Source organism: Wasmannia auropunctata, unplaced genomic scaffold (genome assembly GCF_000956235.1).
Source record: "Wasmannia auropunctata unplaced genomic scaffold, wasmannia.A_1.0 LD276096.1, whole genome shotgun sequence".
NCBI lineage: Eukaryota > Metazoa > Arthropoda > Insecta > Hymenoptera > Formicidae > Wasmannia > Wasmannia auropunctata.
This window is the reverse complement of record NW_012086794.1, coordinates 37836-61779: the sequence shown is the minus strand read 5'-3', so window position 1 is coordinate 61779 and position 23944 is coordinate 37836. Positions and strand designations below refer to the sequence as shown.

General features: G+C 40.3%; 2 protein-coding genes across 5 annotated transcripts; both read right to left on the bottom strand.

Moving 5' to 3' along the window:
• Positions 1 to 1002: 1002 nt before the first annotated feature.
• Positions 1003 to 14746, bottom strand: LOC105461874 (LIRP). 4 transcript variants are annotated; one of them, XM_011708382.1, is made up of 5 exons: positions 14684 to 14746; positions 13815 to 13959; positions 3594 to 3828; positions 1632 to 1694; positions 1003 to 1396 (listed from the first exon to the last, which is right to left on the bottom strand). In XM_011708382.1, exons 2-5 carry the CDS (start codon positions 13917 to 13919, stop codon positions 1185 to 1187), a joined length of 615 nt encoding a protein of 204 aa, XP_011706684.1. In that variant the 5' UTR covers positions 13920 to 13959; positions 14684 to 14746; the 3' UTR covers positions 1003 to 1184. The 4 variants fall into 4 exon arrangements, with proteins under 4 accessions (XP_011706684.1, XP_011706685.1, XP_011706688.1 ...); XM_011708383.1 differs by lacking the exon at positions 1632 to 1694; XM_011708386.1 differs by lacking the exon at positions 13815 to 13959 and having other exon boundaries at positions 14684 to 14738.
• Positions 14747 to 17986: 3240 nt separating this feature from the next.
• On the bottom strand, positions 17987 to 23944 carry LOC105461873 (transmembrane and TPR repeat-containing protein CG4050-like). The gene is made up of 12 exons (XM_011708381.1): positions 23146 to 23944; positions 21831 to 21967; positions 21624 to 21705; positions 21328 to 21543; positions 21072 to 21244; positions 20732 to 20987; positions 20392 to 20540; positions 19980 to 20292; positions 19615 to 19905; positions 19323 to 19505; positions 18949 to 19233; positions 17987 to 18823 (listed from the first exon to the last, which is right to left on the bottom strand). Exons 1-12 carry the CDS (start codon positions 23335 to 23337, stop codon positions 18146 to 18148), a joined length of 2955 nt encoding a protein of 984 aa, XP_011706683.1. The 5' UTR covers positions 23338 to 23944; the 3' UTR covers positions 17987 to 18145.

The following is a 23944-nucleotide window of genomic DNA, read 5'->3' as shown; positions in this document are numbered from 1 at the left end:
GCGATTGGTTCCACCTTTTCATTCAATGTCGACTCTTTTTTTCCCGATTAAACTTTCGCAGGCTGATCAGGCAAATATAGGACGTAGAAGCTGCTTCTTTCGACAGAAAAAGTGTGATAAAACGTTGCATTCAATACGATTTCGAGCGGTATAAATACTTAATTCGAGTGGCGTTTTTTGGAGGAATCATTAATATTTTAAATTCGTAGTTTTTAAACGTTCTCGATTGCGCGAATACTTGTCTATAAAACTTATTTTTGTTTCGTCAAATTACATTTGCAAAGAGAAAAGACTTGTTTCTTACGTATTTTATAGCTGTAGACAAGGCAGAGCAAGCGAAGGAAGAACCAGTTAAATTTGGAATAAATATCTAGGATTTGGAAAGAGAGAAAAAATTAAATTAGATCAAAATAGACTTTGCTTCTCTCGACTGTCTTTATATAATCCATTATTGCAAATAAAGCGTCTAGCAAACATTTTTAATTGTAAAAATTATTCCAATTGCTGTCGGGCAAATGTTGTTAATTTAAAAGAAGCACAATTTCTGATGGTCATCTTCCAAGATTATATGTCGGTCTCCTGATGTCTTTCCTCCGCTGTTCCCTCGTTCACATAGAAATTAAGGAGAAGAGGATACAAATCCTGCGCACGACCATGCGTTAAAAAAGTCAGTTCCATCGCAGATATATAACGTAAATGAAATCGATATACACAATTATCACGAGTCAGTCTCCAGCGTGAGCGATGATGCGGTTTACCGGTCAATTTTCCAACGTGTGTACCATACGTAATGTGGTATGTGTAATGTATGTCCCTCTATGTGTGTGTACGTGTGTGGGTATATGCGCGTGGAGGAGGGCTATGTGTGTGTCTGCACAAAGAGAATTTCTTTTTAAAATTTACTCTAAAAATTTTGTTAATCGTGGACAGCATAGTATTTTGACAAATTTTACTGCACACTACAATAAATTTGTTGTAGTATATATTTAAAAAAAATAGTAAAAATCATATAAAATTCAAAATATATCAATGTCAAAATACCATATAATCCTACAATTAACATGATTTTCAGAGTAAATTTTAAACTAAAATTCTCTCCATATGGGGGAGATTATTCGGTTTTGCATGGTGATCGAGCAGTAAAGCGGAAGTCGAAGGGTTATCGGTTACCGGGATACGAGCGCTTAGCGCGTGGGCGGCGCTTCTGGGGGGCCGCAGTAGCTTGTCAGTTCGAGTATCGTGCACCCTCTGAGGCAGCACTCCTCGTGGATGCCTCTAGGATTCCTGTGGTAGCGTCTATTATCGAAACGTCTTTCGAATAGCCCCTGCAGTACTTTCGTTCGCGGCAGAAACGGGGGAAGCTCGTAGGTGACCGGATAATCGGCCATTTCCATCTCTGAAACAAAAATGAACGTGTAATGATGTGTACCAAGTGATATTTTTCACTTCAACACACCACAATTTGAAAAATTAAATTGAAAATTTAACATGTCTTTCGCTTCGTATAACATCTCATTCTCTCTTATTCTGTCCACTATGTGCCTCTTATTTTGCGCGTGGGAAAATGTTTGCGGGAAAAGTTTTAAAATTTTCGAAGAAGCTTCGCGAAAGTTTTCTCTCTAAAGTCATACCTTGGTTGCGATCGTAGTCAAAGTTGTTATCACTGCGACCTGTTCTCATCATTTCTTCTTGCGCTGTGAAAGAAATCAAAGTGGAACATTGTTTGAAGATCTCAAAACTTTCTTAATAAAAGAATTGAAGCGTTTAAGCATAATTTATACAAGACAAAATAAAATTTTTCGTCAATAAACAATGCAAAATATAATATTTTAAACGATTTTAAAAGATTATAAGCGTAATCAACGAAAGAGCCGTTAATTCTAATACACGTTTAGAATCAAATTGAAATAATGCTAATTTCATTTGTGCTATATTTGATAGCAATCGCGTTTTTGTTTGGTATATTTCACGTGTTTTTGAAAAGGAGACCTATTTACGTGTCACCTATGGTCACATTATTCGAGGTAAATAACGTGAATTTGCTTTCCACGATCGTCAATACCTAAATCGTACCGGCACATCTAGATCGCGATGCCAGATTATACGGATCTATTTGTTCGATTTATCGATTAAGCTTAGCGATAAGCCGTTTTATCGGATAAGCCCGAAAAAAATTTATGTAAATTTTCGCTGTAAATTTTTATGAAAGGGGGGGAGGGCAACCGCAAGTAAAGAACCGTCGTCTAAAAAATGTAATATCCCCGATCGGCGTATTTAACTAAGTCATTTGACGATTATGCGAGAGTGCGTCGGCTTATGATCCTACTCGGGAATACGTAATACGAGCTTACATGCATTATTCATCGGCGACAAAGTGGCGATTACTTGGTTAATTGCGGGCACAGATTGATCGCGTGCTTAATCGCCTTTTGTAAAATACCACGCTCGAGAAGCCGTTAAAATTGAAGGGTCCGACCGATAAAACGTTCCCTCGTAATCGGCGGGGCAGCGCGCGGTCTGTAATGTTCGCTTTAAACATGAGGTTGTATCTAAAGTGAGCAGTACAAATTATAGGCTGACCTCATTCTTACATTGAGCCGTTTAATTATACGTCCAGGGCAAATTAAGCCTCATTCATATCTCCAAACGAGTCACTTTAGATCCGCGAGGGTTTAACGTTACTAGTTAGTTGGGCAGCTCGAAATCAATGTATCTGTAATCGATATTTTCCTCCAAAATATGTCACGATATTCATCAAATCTATACGGATACTCATACTAATTTGGTTTATGTACTGGAACTACTAGAAGTATCAATGCCTCCATTATGATACACTCGCCGTGCCGCAGTGACATTAATCGAGAAAGAAGGAATGCGAACGGCATTAATATTAATGGCCGCATTACAAAGGCAAATTCCATTACGAGGCGGCTACCATCGAGAAATCTTCCTCAATATTATCCCTTAATTTCCTATTATTAACTTCCTGAATGTTATCGTTACGCTTGCACGCGCGCAAGAGCGTCATTGACATATTTCGGACGCGTGATTTTCCTTTCGCAAATCGTTTGCTGCACGAAATCAAGAAGTCAAAAGGCCAATAATAGCCATTTTCACGTCCACTAAAAAAATTATTATTTCATTCGCTATCGAATTTTAACGGCAAAATAAAGATGCATCAATAAACGATCAATCAAAAAGTGTTTAATTGTACCGAAATATTTTTACTTTTACTAGATATGATTATTTTATTAAATTATTTAAGCTAATGATTAAGACTTTATTTTCATGTAGACATGTATACAACTTGAAAATTAACGCTGAATTAAGACGTTTGTTAAGACTGAAATAATCATAGCGAATAACTGTTAGTTACTTTGAACTATTTACATGATTATATCAAGAATGAAATACGGTGCCTTTTGTGTCTACATATTTAGAAACATTACATAATTACTTAATCACGCGGAGAGAGAAACGTGAAATTTTGCGTTCAATAATGATCTGTTATTAGGATCCGTCTATTATTCGGTATTGATGTCGAAAACGAGCGAATAAGAAGCGACAGGTTTCCCCTTTAACTTAAAACTCACCTTGACCTTGACCATTCTTCTTAAACATGGCATTGTAATTGCCCGCACAGACTATCTGTAGAGCACTGGAGAGCCTCATGCCGCAATACTTGTGCTGGGGTTTTCTCGCGGCGGCTCGATTCTCTATTGATTCGTATTGGGAATAGCCATCCACCTGTGCGTTTCTTGATTCCGTCACAAGAAGCGCGACGGCGAGCATCAGGGTCATCAGCACGTTCAATCGATTCGCGGACATCTGAAAGTGATACCGTTTCTCGTTTAATTGCATCCGAGGAAATTGGATTCGTCATCTCACTAATGTTCATTCACTTTGCGATTAGACGACAAGTAGTGTTCCTTCGAACATGAAATTCTGAATTTCATGCGCGTTTATTTAAAAGTGATGGATAAAAATTGTGGAGCAGCGATCTATCGATGTCATCACTTTGATGTGCAGCCTTTTGAATAAGCGAGTAAAAATAAAGTTATCTGGGACGACAGATTGGACCAACTGTTTACTAAAATAATGTCTCATTATACCGGCATATATCTGACATTCGGACAAAGTTTACTCGACACCGATACTTGTTCGAACATACTTTTTTAGCCGTTCGTTTAAGCGACGATATAATTGGTAAAGCGTAGAAGCACACATCGTGTGATTCGACAGACCTCGCCGCATTGGGAAACTCGGCGTCGCGTCGGTTTTATCGGGATTAATTGACATGCCTCTCGCGTATTATAACCGCGACAGCGCGGCATTCCAGCGGTCGCGCAGGGTGCCTCTATTTTTAGATAAATCACTTAAATATAAATCTTGCGACGGCGAGGGAAAGAAAGGCGAGACAGAGAGAGAGGGAGGGAGGGAGGCAGAGAGAGGGAGAGGACGCGTACTCTCGTCCGCGGGTGCCGCGTAATCGACGCGTCGCGCGTCGCGACAGGAGTCTCCGACAGAAGAAGAGAAAGAGAAGCTGCCTCTCGCGCGCTTAATTGTCTGTAAAAGCGACCTTTGTTCACACGTTTGCGTCGCAGCACAATTACGATCTACTCCGCGATCAGGCGGACTGGTACACAGAGGTCCTTCTCATTCTTTCGTTATTTTATATAGGGGCATCACACACGTGTGTAACGCGAAAAGTCGACGATCGTTTCGCGTCTCTTCAGGTAATTTCCGTGGCGTCCGAATCCATCTCGTTGGAAGTAACTTTCGATTGCATTTCGCGAGACAACGAACAAAAAGGTAATTGCACCTGGCAGTATTTCAATGAGGTAACTTTTCATGTATGTCAGGTATATACACATGCACGTACAAAACACACACACACATACACACACAGAGATATGGCTAGGGTATTATCCTAGTTTGCGTGGGGTAGGTCATCGGGTGTTGCTGCGTCTCCTCGAAGTTTCACCAGCGCACCACGCTCTTGTGTCTGTGATAGGATTAGAACAATGTTGACTTGTTTTGCAGGCTACGTCGTATTCGATTAGTCGCGTTATCAGCTAAAATGGAAATAAGGCCAGCGGCCTTGATACATGAATGTATATGGGGGCTATGGTATAATACCGTATAATTTCGCAAAACATTAATTCTAGGTGATCTACAATACTTTTTGGAATATTATCGATGTAGGTTTACAAAAATTAATTGTGTGTTTATATAGAGAATAATTACATAATTAACAGAAATAATTATATAATTGAGAGTAGAAGTATAAGATCACTCCTTGTGAAATTTAAAATACATATTTAAAATATTATTACTTAAAATTATTACTTCCCGTGAAATCTTGATAAAATTCAGCTTTGAGAATTAAGATTCTAGCAAAATGTATTTTACATTGAAATTGACTTCTTTCTGCGGTCTCGAAGCATCACGAAAAGTCCTTCATTTCGACTGACTTACAACTCGATAGCTATATTAGTTCTCGACGTTCTCGCCATAAGAGAAATCGATTCCATGTGTTTTCAGTTCTAATTCTAGTAGAATATTGACTTCCATGTCAATATTATTTTTAATTACGTGTGTAGATTTCATTCGGCCGCTTTCAATCTATATTTTTGTTTAATATGCATAAACTTTGACGTTTCAAGGTTGACAGAATTTTATTCACGATCGATTGGCGTATGCCGTATCATTAGGTAAACGCGTACCAGAGTCATTGTCGTGACAGACACATTGGCTTGCCCCCTTCATCAAAACAAGTTACGCGAATATAGGGCAGACCATTTTTATTTCCGGCGCATCATGGTGATGAGAATTAGCTTTCAACACTAAGCAATAACCGAAGGAAACGGCGCGTGTTGATGTCGAAGTTATCTAACTCTATTTATCTTTTTCGCGCGATTAGTAGTAACGCGCGATGATGAAAACACGCGTGCAACACTTGTAATTCTTAAGTGTTGCTTCACCTCCTATACATTCAACAGATCGATCATTCATTTAGAACGAAGCATTTTTCGCTCCTCTTTAAATCGATTCATCAATTAGAGGAACTCGATGTTTTTTTTTTTATTATATCATTTGCTGGGTCGCAAGATTGAGAGTTTGCGCGGGAGTTCGCGAATCTTTTTTCGCAAAAATATATCCAGAATTGCCGGTTTAGTTCTCTCCCTCTCGTGCGTCGCGAAAAGAAATCGCGACGTCTGACGACCGACAAAAAATAGTACCCGGACGAGGTAAATAAGTGTGTTTGCGAGCGTGAACACAGGCGGTCGAGACTCGCGGTATCTCACCCGCGAAAATGATAAGCGCGGTCGCACACGCCGCCGACAGGCCACGTGAATAAGACAAATAAAAAAAAAAGAAGAGGCGAGATTTACCGACGAGAATTCGAGACGCCCGGGCACGGTGCACCGGAACATTCCGGTGCGGTGTCTTGTTCCACAACGCGATCATAATATTTTACGCGGAGCGTACATTTCCGAAAATTTCGCGTAATTCATAATTTAAATGTGTAGCGTGTGGTAATTTTCGAAATGCATTCGAGATATGTTCGAAGTTTGCGAGATATGCGCGTATCCTCGCGAAATGGTATTACAATCTTTCCTCATGGAGAAGAAGTACATTGATTTCATTGAATTGCGCACTACTTCACGTTTTGTGCGTGAGATACTACTGTATCTCGTATTACTTCGAATTCGCATAAAATGAGACCGAACAACAATTACCGTATCGATAATGTAACGCGTATATATGCCGTTCATTGGCTTCTCTCGTCCGGCACCTCCAACGGTTGTAAACACAGTACCGAACTACGTAGATCCTCCCGGCGTCTCTCTCGAGAGACGAGACGCGCATTTCACGATAGCGAAAAGTTCCGTAAATTGAAAAGAGGACTCGTTCCAGGGAGCGTCGTCTTGATCGCGACCCTCGCTTCCTCCACCTTCCATCGGGGCCGGTCTCTTTCTCCTTCGCTCCCGTGCTTTCTCTCTCTCTCTCTCTCTCTCTCTCGCAAGACCGGCGCGTTTCTATTTTTATCCTCGTCTTTTCTCTTGGTATTATCAGCGAAGTACCGCCGGCAGACACGAGTAATAAACACGTGTATATAACTCGGAAAGATACTAAGCGGGCCGCACTTATGCGCGCTCGAGGGAGCGCACTTATGTCCGAGTGCGAAGCAGCTAGGGGCGATCGACTTTTCCAATTAGAGCGCGATCGCGTATGCGGCAGAGCCAGAAAACTTTTCCATTTTCTGGCAAACGGACACACAGGTGTGAGAAAAATTCAAGCTGAACGCCCTCGGGATTCTGATTCGTCTTACTCGCGCCGTTCTATCGTCGCGAAGCTGCGCGGATTTCGATTGGCTTTGCAAAAATTCAAACTAAAACGTCGTACATTTGATATTGCCAAAATAAGGCCGTATTCACAGTTTCGATTCTTATTTCAAGACCATCTTAAGCTTTAAGATATCATAAGCCAATCAGAGAGCCGCATCTTTTAAGATATTACTTAAGACGGTCTTGAAATAAGAATCGACTATGAATATCGACCTAAGTCTAATTTTTGACACATTTATCATTTTATTTAATTAATCTTTTATTTTTAGCCTTCTAGTATAAACGATTGCGATCTGTAAATAAATTGAGTGTCATGACACAGGTCATTGGTGACTATTTTTGCTTATTTTGTTTCGTTATTTTATATACTATATACAGGAAGAGTTTATCTCGATCGACTTTCTTGAAATAGAAAGTGCGGGGAGAAAAAAAATTTACGGTTGTGAGAGAACGGAAAATCCATGCATCGTTTCGTTTCTAACTCATTAAAGATAAATATACAATATATATGTGTTTTAATTTAAGTCTTATCGAAACTTATCCGATGCGCGATTCTCTAAATGAGAGAATTACATTGTACCCTGATTGGCACATTGAGGCGCGACCCCGTATGAGACATTGATCCGAAGCGCGATTTGTCACGCGTACGATAACGATCGCGTATATGTACATGCAGGGTAAATATATAAACGACGTTTCGAGAGAACAAGTTTCCGAGAACGACGCGACTACGTTTGGTCGTGTCATAAGCGAAGACGGAAGATCGCCTCGGAATTACGGAATACGAAATATCGTATCTGACATTGCTAAGTAATTTAATCAATTATACTTCATTGCTTCGTACACCGGAATCTCGTGCAATCGAGCGAAGCGTAACGAGCGTCACGCATTTACGCGTTATAAATTATTGCGAAGCACGGAATAACGTAAAATGTAAAAAGATGCGAATCGCGCATCTTTTTCCGTGCAGGTCATCCCCCGACACGGCGTGAATTTGCGATTAAGAATTGGCAACATTGAGAAGAGGATAATGATTAAACGTATCAAAGTTGCGAGAGTTACCATTTTAATGGTTCTATACGGTGTTCATTAATTTTTTGCGTGACCGTTAATTGGCTGCGTCATCGGGCTAATGTATAATTTGAAGAAATGGCTCGGCTAAACGAGACCTTTAAGAGGCAGATGCACTCTCTAATAATACAATTGCACGGTGCACGAGCACCAAGCGTGCTGCGCTCATATGCGTCAATTTGAGGAGGACTCGCATAGCACTTGAGGAGGCCATACGTGACTAGAATTAGTGTCAGTCGTTGTTCTCGAATAATTCGAGATTTAAGATAATCAACTCTCCACCTCTCTTTCTCTTTCTCCTTTTCGCTTCCTCGCGACGACTCTGATTTGAAGCGATAATTTAAAATGGTTGCAACGAATCTTGGAAGATAATGATAAGTCAAATTATATTAAGCTAAAATATCTTGCATGCGCTTATTTAGTTATCACTCTGTAAGAGCACAAAGTTGACTTTTTTTTAAAATAAATGTCAAGCCGATATCGAATTAAAATAAAATACACGATGATATATTGCACATTTATTGCGATAAATTTAGCTGCGCGGACAAATATATTTGATATTTACTGAAATTAATCGCTAAGTATTAATATCTTTTATGGGCGGATAAAACTTTTTCTTTCCTTTTTTACACGGACAAAATATATTCAGACGAAATATATCTACAAAAAGCCATTATAATCATCGCACGTCGATTGCAAATCGATCCAAACGAATAAATTATCGATTATCGGGGAACCAAAAAAACGGTCCGTTTCCAGCGTTTTATCCGGCGCCAACAATCGGGAAATTAAGTGGCGATCGAATCGAGCCGACCGTGTCGAACGGATCTATCTTGAGCTCACGGAAGAGTTATATATTCTTCCTCGTATTATAATTAGTTTCTACGCCGCGGCAGAGGGCACAAGACCGATAAGAACGAAGACAGGAGGGCGCGGGGTAGGATAAAGACTTACTGAGTACGTTGAGGTAAAACGCGGGATCACAAGACGATTTCTCTATCACACGGGGTAGTATCACAGTCTGGGACTCTTTCTCGGACGCCGAGCGTTGTCGCGGGTGCAGGCACAGCAGGTGGGACGTGATCACGACGATGGCGAGGCTGCAGGTGTCTCTCTTATCATAATATACTTCGTAGACGATATCGGGCCACCGTCTCGAGGCAATGTTGATTTCCCGGTACGATCAACCCTTTCCACTGCCTGGGATGCATTGATACCGGGCGACCACGGGGTAGGGTTACCTCGCGCGAGTTTTCCCCTCGTTCTTTCTTCTTCCACCTGATGTTCTCCCGAAAGTAATCGCGATCGTTTAATCAATCGTAGGGAATCCGTCCACGTTGGATCCCCTCGCTAAAATGGCGATCAATCTTGCAGCCTGGATTCTTCGACTCTCCAGGACACCTTTGCGGGCTGCGTCGGCGTGAGACAGCACGAAGTACGAAGCGGTTAATATTCTTAGCTCGCATTACCTAGGTTTCGCGAATCACAGTCATGTACTCGTCCTCTCGGGACTCTTTCTTCTTCGTCGAGGACGTCTTCAATACGGTCGCTTTGAGATCCTTGAATTTGCTCGATCCTTGACCCGATCCTCTCATTAACGATCTTGTTACGCCTCGGGCCGAATGGTTTCGTCGAGACGTTTTACAGCTTATGGAGAAAGTCGGCGGGTGATGGTGATCGGCGATGATCGCGAGGCGCAATACCGACGCTCCTCTCCACGAGAAGATCGACGAGGCACGTCTCGACCGCTCGGTCGCCGACGAGCGTCTCGAGCTCTTCCGACTGGTAATGGTGTGGTCACGTTTCTGACAATGCCAGGCCTGATTGATCACAATTGTCACGAAGACTTGTCCCCGGCGGAGGTTCGGTACTCCGTCTCGACAGAAGATCCCTGGCGAACTAGTATAAGGTGGCTCGGTGCTCTGTCTCTCTCTTTCTCTCCCGTGCTTGCTGCCCCTTATTTAAGTGTGGTCGGGGGATAGCGACGAAGAGAAAGTAAACAGGAAGGGAGGGAGGGCGACGAGTGAGGGAAGCAATCGGTCCCAAGAAAAGCGACGTGTCTTGTCTGTGCACTCTGCTGAAGATCGAGTGCAAATCGTCTCGCATCGTCGTTCAACCAGTAATTGGTTGACGTGGGTGCTTAGAGATTGAATGTGCAACCTGTTCACGCGAGCTACAGTTTAAGATTGATTATTAGTGAATTTTAATTAATCTTTATAACTGTAATTAATCTAATAATTAATTTTAAGGTTAATTTAATTAATATTAAGATCAATTTATAACTGATACTTCTCTTTTATTGATGCATATAAAAATAAGCGAAAGAAATAAATAAAATAGACACGAACAGCTATCATAGGAAAATCTAATATCTTTTCTTCAAAGGTCTTTTTACTAAGATAAGAATAATAACGAGTCCATACAAAAGAGATAGTCGCAAATTACCTTCCCTTCATGCGATTCATTTGAAAACAATTTTTTTTATATTTTGATAGAAATAAAAAAATGATATACTGCTGAAATTGCATTTTATTTTAAATTTTAACATTTGTTATTATATCAGTTTTCGCGCTTTGCCGATATTGATTAAAGAATAAGCAGTTCGTCGAATTATGCGATGACGGTTTTTATCTTGTTTTCTTGCAAAGGTATCGAAATTATCGCGAAATTATTAACATATCAAACTTGCACTTTAGCTCTACTTTGTACGAATCAGTCGATTGAAGTCCAAGTGTCGCGAAGTGGGATCTGTCTGCGATCGATATCGGATTTGGAAAATCCAGTAGCTCTAGATGGAAAGCTATATTCGCGACTGAAGCGAAATTTCCCGCGTTAGGCACCAGTTTGACAGACTTATTCGATGCTATTGCACTCATATGTCGTGTATACGAATTAATTTCTGCTGCCCTGTCCGCGCGTCGGTTTCTCTCTTGCGGCCGGCGAGTCGCGACGACGAGGTCTGCGAACGATCGCCTTCAAATTGAATGACCTCGGAAGGTCGTGCACGAAGTGCAGAGACATGCGAGAGAGATACACGGCCGGCCAGTCGGCGGAGTTTTTCGTTCTTTTTTTTTCGTCCTGGCATTCTTCCAGTCGCCGCAGACGACCAATTGCGGTCTAGACAGTTGTCTGCGAACGTGTGCCACAGTCAGACTGTACGGATGTACTCTCGGCGTGCACTCTTCCCGGGTACGACGACGATAGCGATCGCCGTCGTCCGCGGCATAAGCGCAGGCAGAGATGCCTGCGTTGCCCGCATTGTTCTCGCGTAGCGTAAGTTCCGCGCGCGTAAAACGTTCGCACCTTTCGCATAATCGTTATATGTAAGTCGCGAGACGCTTAATGCCGAGCTAAGAATTATAAGCATCTCTCTGCGATCGAGATGCAGGTACCGTTGAAAACGCAGCCTATATTACTGCGACGAAGTGTGGGGGATAAACATTTATCCATGCATATCCCTGAAGTTCAATTTACGGTTGATTTATGTTTATTTTTCATGACTATAGCGTAGCACATAAGCTATAGAATGCGGCTAATGCGATGGAAACGAGCAAAGACTGCCACGAATGAACACACGAGTCTGCAAACGGTTGGAATCTTTCGAAATATATGAAATCTTTTGAACACTTTTATAGCAACCAGTGTTCCTACCGAGACTTCACTACTCGTAACGATCTCGATCTACGAATGTGCCGGGCAGATGCTACCTCCCCTTAAACGATCACAAGTCCTGCAATTGAGTCGGCGGAGCTGTGCGCGGACAATTGTCCTCGTGAGTGGAAAGTACTTGCTGTCCTACTTCCATCGGTCAGCCCTAATGGGACCCATTACTGGGCACGTGATCAGAAACCAGCGATTTTCTTGCGCGGGAGTAAAAATCTCGCGAGTCTCCGAAACAATAACGCGATCTCCCTGACACTCGACGAGCTTGCGTGCCGATAATCTGTATCCAACCAAAAAATGTTACCATATTGCAATTTTTGCATTTAATTTTCTCAAAATATAAATACGTAAACGTTGTCATTTCAGAATAATAATAAACTATATATCGGTGAGAGATTAAAGTAATATTTTAATTAAATTTATTGTTATTATTATAGGAAAATATGTATCACGATCGACATTTGTGCACTTATCACGAATGGCATTTGTGCTTGGCAATATTCGGTGCTTCGACCTTTGTATTTCCTTATTTTTGAGACCTTAACGATTCGAACGACACGATCGTTGATCTGTGAGCCGTCGTTCCCTAGCCGCGCCGCGAGAATCGGCAGCAATTACAATAAATTTGTCTCACGGTATATCTTCGACTTTATTTCGTTCCTAATAATTTCTCCTACATTATCATTATTTAATTATCATTATTTAATTACATACTATATTATAGCCTTGAATAAAATGTAATTAACTATATTACAAGGAAATACTGTGGAAAAGATCTGGAAGATTGTAAATCAACTGTGCCGGGTTAATATTGCATGGCGCAACATACCGGCGAAAGAATTGAAGAAAGTCGCGTTTATTAGATCGAGAAGTTAAAAAGCATTTCGCGAGCCTTTTTCCAAGAAATGAACTCGGATGTGTAGGGACGTGATCTAGCGATAAGTTAATCGTAAGGCATTGCGGTAATACGAAGAATCTTCAGGTATAGCGCGCGGGCGGCTCGCGTGACGTTACTCATTCGCCACCCCGGTTTATCCACGACAGTCGGAGTTTTTTCCACGGCGCAGTGGAGTCCACATACCTCTTTCACTTTTTCACCCTCACTTATCTAACGTAACTTCAAGCTGTTTCATTCACCGTATATAACTGATATCTTTACGAAGTATCAGATCGGAATCATACCACTAACGACCTGCGCCCGCGCGCGATGAATTATCATTGAAAACATGTATCTATTTTATATCCAGTTTCATTATTAATTTATATTACCTTTTAGAATTTACTGACGATTTCAATTATAGAATCTCTTGACATTATCTCTCTTGAAATGATAATACATCTCTCTTTCGTAATGAGATGTCTGGAAACTCGTAAAGTAGGCTCGATTGACATATTATTTTGAAGTGAATTAGACAGCCTTTGTTTGCCATTTTTATTTGCCATCTTTATTTGCCTTCTTTATTTGCCGTCTTTATTTCGTTATTATTTTTACGACTGCGTCCACGTCAAGACCGTTATATATAAACGTTATATATAAACTTGGGAGTATAACAGCCTGTTTAGAAATCTTCTCGAAATATATGACATTAGGGGAGCTTTACGAAAAATACCTTATTTCGCACGCCTGATTAATCGTGATTACGACGAGGAATGGAGAAAAAAATACCGAGACACCTTATATGACGCGGTCAACGATCGTGATCGATAAAGGCTAACGTGGGCTTTTACCTGTGACATTAGCCTCGTACTTCTCTCTGCTTCTGATATTCGTTTGCAAGAACTCGTATGGTGCGATGCACAATATTTACCGCCTGAGCGGGCAGCTTGTATCATAAATATTGGAAAAAGTTGGCGAAGTTACTGCAATATTCACCTGCACAGACGACAAGAGTTTATCCATGTGGGAGACTATACGACACGTCGAAGCATAAAACCATTAAATGTATTACGCAATAAAAATGAACCGTAAAAGCGCGAACAACGACATTAAGTGAGCATCGGGAATAAATGCATGTTTATCAGGGATCACATTATCCACATTGAAATCTCCGATTACTTTCGCAAAAACGACGCCTGCAGGACTGTAATTATATAACACGTCGCATTTGAGTGAAAAAATTAAACCGTTGTAATTTGTAATTAGGATCGACAATGGTGAGAATGATAGATTGCTGTGAAAATTTCAAAAATCATACAAAAGCTTTAGATTCATATATTAACTGATAATTCATGATGGCAATGATTTAATAGTAAGTCACACATTGATCACATATCATCAAATTTTACCATCGTGGCATTTAGAGGATATATTTTAAATCTTGTTAAGTTAATTAAAAACTTTATTAAATTAAATTCAAGAATAATTTTGAGAATATTTATTAAAAAATTTAGAGGTTTGCTTCAAAGCAAACTATAGGAGACTTAGATCGTACGTGATTCTATAATCGCGGACGCGTATTTGCCGTTTGATTTACAATTGATTAAAGGTCGATGCGTGTGCGTGTTCTTTACGGCCGCGGAAGTGCTAAATTCGTCCCTTCTCGGTGCGTACAAAAGGTGCGGTACAAATAATGGCAAAAGGTCGGCATGGTACTTACCGTATGCGCGCGTGTCAGCGATTGTTACTCGATGATGCGTGTGCGTCTTGTGGTGGCCGAAAAGGTGGCCGCCTCCCTTATAAACACTCAGCTCGCCAGTAGTAATCCTGAGCAGCGGAGACGTGTTCATTAAGCACCGGCTTACTTGTCAACTTCCCTTAATCGCGTGGCACGCGGCTAATGCCGCTTGCATACGGAAGGGCGTGCGGTCAACCGTGAACTGCCCCCTACACCCTCATTTTGCACCCTCGCGACGTCGGCCGATTTCGGTCCACGATGCCGAGACCCCCGAAAGACCCGCCTTACGTCGCTTGTTCCACGATCGAAAACCGCGCGGCGACATCAAATTAAATGACGTGCGACTTCTTTTCTTATTTTATTAATCTAGACATTAATATCGTGACAAGTCTACCATATTTCTTCATTTAGAGATAAAATGATATATAATAAAATAACTTGAGACTTGGATGCCATATTTGAAAAAATATAGTAAAATGATACTTAAAAAAAACGTGATATAAAACATTTAAACTGATTTTTTTTTTGCAGTAGAGAGCCAAAAAAGCTTTTGCAAATTGTTTAATAATTTCAAGATTTTTGGTCTTTTATCCGTATCTGTTTTAAAGTTCAAAAAATTTTTTATGTAGTGCAGTATATAAAGCTTTATACGAATTATAATTTTGTAGTTTTCTATATTTTTTAAAGTTTACTTAATTAAGTCACCTAGAAGTTTTTTGATACTTCATACGTAATGATACGATATCACATATTAATACGCATTGACGTCTTTCCAACTTTATTGGAATATTTTTCTGGCTTCCGTGAGAATGAGCATATTTCTCAAGCATCTGCAAGCTATAAATTTTAAAAATAATATATTTTTTGTATCACTGGAATTGCTATAGAAACTCGTCCCCGAAATAGCCCCCGCCGACGACCAAAATGGAAATTTTAAATGGAACACGGCGTCGCTTCACAGTCGCTCGAACTGAGCTGGCATGACTTATCAAGGACACTGTTTTCGATTAGAACAGGATCTTGCTACCCTAATGGGTCAACGATGTCGTCTTCCTGGGGCGTCGCGTCGCGTCGCGAAGTCGATCGGTCCGGCAAGCGGTCGTCTCGAGGACGATTAATGCGTTAACCTTCACGTCCATTTAGGTACCAGTTTTCATTCGTCGGTGACCGGATTTCGCAGGCAATACAGAATCTAATTTAGCTGTTTCTAATATAGACAATATCGAAAATTTGTTTGGATCCTTGATGACGTAGACTACGCACGAAACGTCGATCAACGTTGTTTTCGGCATGGTATAGCGTTTAGATGCGACGGTCCAGCCGGACAAAAATAACACGTGTTTGTTTAATCTGCATTTTTTAAAATTAATTACACGATCCGCAGGAGTCAAATAGAAATCTTTAGAAATCTGTATAAAATTAATAAAAGCAGCTCGCGATTTAATTTTAGATGCAAGTTCTTTAGCTATTTTTTTACAGGTTTCCTTTCGCTAACAATCTTCAGCGAAAAATTTATGATTCAATTAAAATATGATATACTTAAACTTAACGTTTTCAGAAAATTCCAGGTTTATAAAATGATATAAAATATTGATTACCAACGCAAAATGAAAAAAATCGAGAAAATGTCAGTAACATAATTTCTTGAAATTAATATATAATATATACATACATATAAAATATATATCTTAAAAGGAGATGTGGTAAAATTCATGTATGCATCGCATATCTACATAAAACTTAATGATGAAAAGGTAATGAAATTGTAATTATAATTCTGCTTACGCGTCTCGCGTAGACGGAGATGCAGGTACGAAATTGGATAATTCGCAAGCACCCTATACATTGCAAACTTCGCGTTTTCATTTCCATATTTATCGGGTGTAGCTTTTTTTACATTACATACACACACCAGCACGTTAATACGTTTGGTCCGTGAGTGAGGGACGTGATAGGGTAAAAGTCTTGTAACTTCCACATGCATACTGTATGATGTTTCAACAGCCTGGCATCCGATGAACATGAAAGCCAGCTTGATTCATTACTTTGCCACTTTGCAACCCGCAACGGCTTGCTTTCGTGCTGCAATCGATAATAAGTTGCAGGTAATGCATGGACTAAATTGACGATCGGGCGATGACCTTTCGAATAAACTTTGTTTAAATCATGTAAATTAAGACTCGCGATATTGACAAAAAATTAATATATAAAAACGAATACGAGTCCGGTACGGTTATTGAAGCACGGTAATAATTTAATATACCAATTCGTATAAAAAAATGCAATGATTTGGTTTACTCTTCGGACCATCTTCAGATACTCACAATAGTTAATACATATACATTTCATTGTCGATCGTAAAGCATGAAACTCCTTGTAAAAAAATTGTGGAAGCTGCTTGGCAAATGAATATCGTGGTACGAATAAAATCGCCTAAGATCGACAAGCTGATAAAATTAATAAATATAGATATAAAAAAAAATAGTAGAAAAAGATTGTCAGCGTACAATGAATAAAAAATTATCAAGGGGATAAAATTAAGTCAAAACACGGAACTAATTTGACACCAATTAAATTAATTAAAGTTAACAAGTAAAAATAATAAATTTTAAAGTATGATAATCGTATATCTGAATAATGTGACAGTCAACGATAAAAAGTTTATTGTTGACGAAGATGAAACTGAAGAGTGAACCGAAACGTTCTTTTTTATTTTGACACGAATTGATGTATTAAATTATTACTGCTCTCCAATAAATTGTGCCTGATTCGTAAATTTTGTTAATATGTACGTAATGATAAAGAAAAAACAAGTAATAAATATATATTGAATTTCGCGTATTATAAAAAGAGTTAATAAACATAATCGAAATCTGACTTTCACCATAATCTTTGTGACGTTATCAATTTGATACAAATTTTTCTGTGTATATAAAGTTATAAATAGAATGCGACCGATAACATTTACTTTAGGAAACTCGGATTTCGTAGGACTCAAAATTATTATTCAGAAATGTTAGTAAAAACAATGGAATTATTAAGTCATGGAAATTATAATTTTAAAAGCGAAACATTGCTAAAATATCTCTTTCTGTTTCTTTCTCATCGATCTATATTTAATAGAAAAGATTTAATGGAATTGACGTTTGTTTATTTCCCAATTATACCCTTAATCGATTTAAGAATTATATATTAATCATATACAAAATTTGAAAGTTTGAAAATATTAGGAAACGATAGAATTAGAAGAAAAGTGAGGGAAATAAATGAATACACGATTGTTTTAAATATATTTTATAAAACGTCCTATTTTTTTTTTATACAGCATATAAAACAATACTCTGTATTTATTTTATATTCACACATTAGCTCTATATGACTGTACCACCATAACCTTCCGTTATATGCATAACTTTACAGTATTCGGCGGATTTTACATTAATACTATGACAACGCACTGTCCTTTGTCTGTTGAATTCCTTGTTTGCCGCTGACAGTCGCGGCGGCACTCTGATTGAACTGATCGGAATTCGCGTGTTTCGAGCCGTGTTTCTGCGTGATATCTAGTTTCGTTACGTCAGCGCTTATAATCCTATCGAAAACCCTGTCCGTAGTAGGTTCCACGATATTCGTCAGTTCGGAGACCGTCGTTTGTGACTTGGAACGCTGTCCGTCCTTCGTTTCTGTACCGACGCCGCTAGTCGCACGGGCAGGCTTTGATGGACCTTTCAAATGTATAATGTGATTATTCAAGGAATCGGTATTGCTCTGCTTATTTCCTATGTGATTGTGAACTGTCGCGTGGTTCGCGAAAACGGAATCAGTCTTTCCGAGAAACTGTCCGTTCGACGACTCGGTATTGAAAGGCCTGTCCTTCACGTTGCTGCTCCAGAACGAATCGTCGAAGACGTCGTTGTCGCGCTGATCCGGCGGTAGACGGCTGATACGGGTCCTTACGATCGAGAGATGCCTCTGCACGTAGTCCTGATGTGGCGCTAGAGCGGCAGCGCGTTCCAAGCATTGCGCCGCCAGGCCTAGTTTACCCCGTTCCACCATCACGACGCATAAATTATGCAATCCTTGAATGTTTGTGGGATCCAGCTGCAATATTCTACGATAACACTGAAACAATGAACGTTGACATTAGAATTATCGACGCGAACTTCTGTTGTTTATAGAATGAAGTGTAAATTGCGTATATTTCGAAGAATTAAGAAAATTGTGACAAGTTTCGTGTGACATCTTACATTTTCTGCAGCGTCTAGATCCTTTATGTTATTGATATAAATGTCTCCCAAAAGAATTAGGCCTTTCACATGATCCGGATGGAATCTGACCAACTGATTCAGAAACGGCGCCGCCTCGAGCGGGCGCTGCTCATCGGCCAGGAGTAACGCGAGATTGAATAGTGCAGAGCGGAAGTCTTCCTTCAATGCGACGGCATTGCGGAACCAGCGCTCCGCGCTACCGCTGTCATGATCGTCCATGGCCAACATCCCCAGATTGAAATGTACACGCTCGTTGTTAGAATCCTGTAATCACAGATACATACATAAATCCATGATAGTCCATAAGTTAATGACATAATCATAGTTCTGAGGGTACTTGAAAGGAAAACTACCTTCCGTAAAAGTTTCAGCAGTCTCTCTCTAGCTACTTTACGTAATTCTGCTCGTCCCAATTCTTGGAGTAGTATAGCGGAGTTCAGTAACGCCTGCTCGTGCTCCGGATCAAACTCTAAAGCTTTGTCCAAGTATGCCAAAGCCTGGGATGCTTTCCCTTGTTCCAAAAATACGACACCAAGCTGCGGAAATTTCAATAATTTAACTTGCACAATCAATTCTTCCGTCTTTCTACTTATTCATTAAATAGATTAACTAGCGTTCGCCATCAGATAGTAACTCGATACTTACATTATAATAGATATCAGGATTATTACTGTCATAAAATAGTGCTCGCTCATAGACTTCTTGAGCTTCCTTTGTACGATTAAGTTTAATTAAAACATCGCCACGATTAATATATGCTTGAGTATAATCCGCGCGCATACTGATCGCCTGTCTGTATAATAAATCAGCCTCTTCTAATCTAGTTGCGTTCTTAGCTATCAAGTTGGCCAAATTAACAAACACATTTAAATGATTCGGTGCTATACGTGCTTGATAAGATTCTCCCGGTTTCGCTTTTGGTAGTAACGACTTGGCCTAGAAAATAAATAAGCACAAGTTAATCGAAAGAGCTGGACAAATTGGTACAGACATTCACCGGTATTATTTACCTTTAAATACGCGTCTTCGGCTTCCTTGAACATTTTCAGATGATTGTAGGTTCTTCCGACGTTAATGTGTGCGCCAATATCGTCACCCTGAACCTGTACAGCCATATTGAAAAAATTCAACGCTTCCTTGAAGCGTCCTTGACTCTCCAACGCGTGACCGACATTATTAAACAGTTTGGCGTTCCTCTCGTTCACTTTTAAGCCAGACATGAATATTGAGTATTCATCTAACCAGTCGTAATTTCTGACAAAGGTTTTCGTCGTGTGCGCTGCTAGAAGCGTTACGAGTAAAAGTAACACCAGCTTCTTGCATCTGAAAGATGGCGTTTACGTGAGAGTAAATATTTTCTACGATCCGTAAAAGCAATCCGTATATACAAAGTTATATACGTCCACGGACGAGTCAACTTACTTCTTGTCTGCCAAAATACTCCATCCATATCCAATAAGCATGCAAAACCCCATGGAAGGAGCGTACAACACTCTTTCAGCAATTACAAATCCAACCGGAAAGAAAAGGTTCGACGCGGGTAAAAAAGGGAGTATCATCATAGCCAAACTCTGCAGGCACATTATATTGGGAACATATTAGATATTAGTATTGTTAATTACAAAATCTGTACGTACACAAAAATTCTAAGTAGAATACATGCACAGTTTATTTTCCACAAACACACATACGATTACTCAATTATAACTTGTACTCTCTACTAGATTATGATCTGTAATTGTGCTCTCGTGTGTCTACTGACCATAATAAGAATGACTGACGTTTGTCTGCTACGTGTTACTACAGCTGTCACAAGCAATCCTAGTACGGCTCCGTGAGTAGCTAGGGTCGCGAGATTACGGGCATCGGTAAAGCTCTCTACTAATGGTATCGTCCCCATTGTCCAATCACAGCACAAATCACTTGGAAGAAATAGCAGTCTTAAATTCACTGCAGCGAGATAATTATACGTAAGCTGTCTTGTTGGTGTTGTAGCAACCGATGCGGGATTGTCGAATCTAGAAGGTGGTGTACAATCGCCATTATAGTTACACTGTGCGTAGATAAAATTATACATAATGTCGTAATATGTACAGCCATACCTGGTAAATACAGGTAACTTTGAGCCCATTATATGTAACCGTAGGATAAGCAGGCTAAATGTAACAAGTGTAAGGGCAGTCAAACGTTTTGTACCCTCGCCTGACCATGCAGGTGAAATTTTATTACCACCAAAAGCTGACTTTAGTGCTAAGAAAATATCCCTTGCTCTAACCTGAATAATATTACAAGCATCAGCATTTTGCAGTAGAAAAGACGAATAATGAATGTACATACATGGAATGAGTTTTTTTTTACCTTCTGTACAACAAAAATTTCATACAGCACACAAACTGCAGTTGCTGTAATTCCCTGCTCCTTGCACAACATTGCGGTAAATACAAAAAACATAGATAATATCAAGGACTTCCACCCTGTAGATCTTTTGCTTTTGCAACATTTAGTATATGTGATTAAAGCTGCCAGGTAAAATAAGGAGGACAAAGTTTCTGCCCTGCCAACTACACCTGTGACCTGGGAATATAATTACAGCCGTGTTTATCAATGACAATCATTTGCGACAATAATTAAAATGTCTTTTTGTTGTTACATACTGCCTCCGTGTGTATAGGATGCACAGCAAAAAATAACGATGACACAAAACTTGCTGCATCTGGCAGAAACATCAAACAGGTCCTGCAAACAATTTTTCCGCTATTTCTTTTATTCTTGCCTTTAACGCGAGCCTTATAGAAATAATTTTCGGTAATTCTGTCCGCAACAATATTGCAAAATAAAATAGAAAATCGATGTGAACCAACCTGAAATATAATAGGCATACTCCAACATGTAGAATAACATTTAGCAGGTGGTATCCCATAGGATCTAGTTGGTGAATCAGGTAATTCCATCGGAATGTGAGAACGCAAAGAGGTCTATAAGATTTGTGCGATTGTTCCTATTAAAAAAAAAGAAAGAGAAACAATTGATCAATTGATTAAAATTTGACAATTTTAAAACAATTAATGCAACATTTTTTATATAATTATTATTGAAAGGTAAATATAACAAAGATACGTAAAGGAATGATTCTGCACGTATTCTACACATTTTAAATAATTTTAAGTAATATCCAAGTAATATATTTTGTATTTGTAAATTTTTTTAATTTAAAGTAAATATGTGCAAAATGATTCAAATAATAAAATTTATATCTTACATATTTTTAATAATATATTATTTTTTCCCAATTAAAAAATTGTAGATAAAAAATGTAAAAAAATAAGCAAACAAAATTACTAATCGTATATTTCCACAATTTTTTTTCGATTACCTAGAATTTCAATATCTCATTTTAAATGATTTCAGAAATATATTTTTGATCAAATTAAATAAACATAGTCAATCCGCATGTCATCCGCGCTTAATAATGTTAAAAAATATTTAATATCTTACAAATTATTAAACATTTTAAAATAGCATTATCATCATTTGTCATAATAGCATTTTCTTGCACAGTTTATTCTGCTAATATAATTTTGAATATTATTATCGATAAAAATCCTATAATAGATAGGGAAAAATATGTATTTAACGTATAAGAATAACGTATAAGAATAATCTATTTTTGGAGGAATTTACGTGTATTTTAAATCTGAATTTTTTGAAACTACATTAATTTCGAGAGTACCGATTCTCGGTGTTCCTGAAATCGATAGAATTCCGGCGACATCAATTGTCGAGGCGCGGAGATAAGTAAAAATCTAATATTTGCCAATCGTCAAGAGCAAACACGGGGGATCATTCTCGCGTGTTGGCGCGGGGCAAAAATCCGAAATTTCCGAGACCGCATCGATTTCGATCCCCGCTCCATTTCGGACGGCTCCACGGCGTGCGGGGGAAGACGGGAGTCGAGGGAGAACGGAAGAAGACAGGACGGGGGATCGGATCGGGATGAAATGGACAGGACGCTCGCGGATCAATACGCAGGGGGCCATCTATGGAGAAGGGGGGGTAGAGGGAGGGGGGATCTCGGCCGCGCGTCCTCCAGCAACGGGGGTCGGACGATGCCTCCTCTTTTTCTCTCTCTCTCGCTCTCTCTACCTCCCTCTCCTTCTCTCTCTCTCTCTCTCGCACCTTGTGCATCGGGGTGCCCCAGAAGTCGTTGTAGAAAACATTCTTGAGGGGCGTGTGGGGCCTGAGGTCGCGGTTGTCCTTGATCGCCGAGATGTCGTCGAAGACGAAGCCACAGCCGAGGCTGTTGAAGTACACGGCGAGCGCGGTTACCGCCACGATCGCCGCGAGTGCTCCCCGCGCAGGCACTCCCATCACAAATAAAACATCGATCGGCCGGCCGCCTTTCGTTTCTTTCTCGCCCAAATCGCGCCGCGGACACCGCCGGAGCAAACGGAAGGAAGAAACGTTTCTCCCTTTCGCTCTCCACCCTCCGCCGTCTCTACCGTCTTCTCTCTCTCTCTACCTCTCTTTCTCTCTCTCCCTCCCTTTCTCTCTCGCGCTCTCGTGGGTGCTCAACCGTAGGAACTCCACGAGGGACGCACGAATGTCATTTCCACGCACGTCGACCGCGTAGCCGCGTCCGCGTTTATCAGGCACATCACAACCGATCCCGACGCGCCGCGACGAGGCATCAGCGCGAGTGCCGGCGAGCCTAAGAACCGCGTCGCGGCCTCGCCGACATAGTCGTCACCGGTGGCGGGGCAACGACCCGGCGGCGGCGGGAGGTCGTCTCTCGCGAGGCAAAGACCCTCTCCCGTGGGTTTCTCGCGCACTCGGTCCCGTTCGCTCTCCCGGTCGCACGGCGCGAGTCCACTCCACCGGCGGATGGCGGTCACGGAAATGCGAGCCGCGAGGGAGTCTTGCGGCGCGTAGAACGCGCGACCACCGCGGGGGAGAGCACGTACGCACGTATATACAT

Excerpts from the sequence above, each read along its gene's own strand:
- LOC105461873 (XM_011708381.1), bottom strand. The coding sequence starts at position 23,337 with ATGGGAGTGCCTGCGCGGGGAGCACTCGCGGCGATCGTGGCGGTAACC. Across the intron at positions 21,706-21,830 it reads GTATGCCTATTATATTTCAG|GACCTGTTTGATGTTTCTGC; the intron begins GTTGGTTCACAT and ends AATTGTTTGCAG. Across the intron at positions 19,506-19,614 it reads ATCCTGATATCTATTATAAT|CTTGGTGTCGTATTTTTGGA; the intron begins GTAAGTATCGAG and ends AAATTTCCGCAG.
- LOC105461874 (XM_011708382.1), bottom strand. The coding sequence starts at position 13,919 with ATGATACAAGCTGCCCGCTCAGGCGGTAAATATTGTGCATCGCACCAT. Across the intron at positions 3,829-13,814 it reads GTACGAGGCTAATGTCACAG|ATGTCCGCGAATCGATTGAA; the intron begins GTAAAAGCCCAC and ends TATCACTTTCAG. Across the intron at positions 1,695-3,593 it reads GAAGAATGGTCAAGGTCAAG|CGCAAGAAGAAATGATGAGA; the intron begins GTGAGTTTTAAG and ends TTTCTTTCACAG.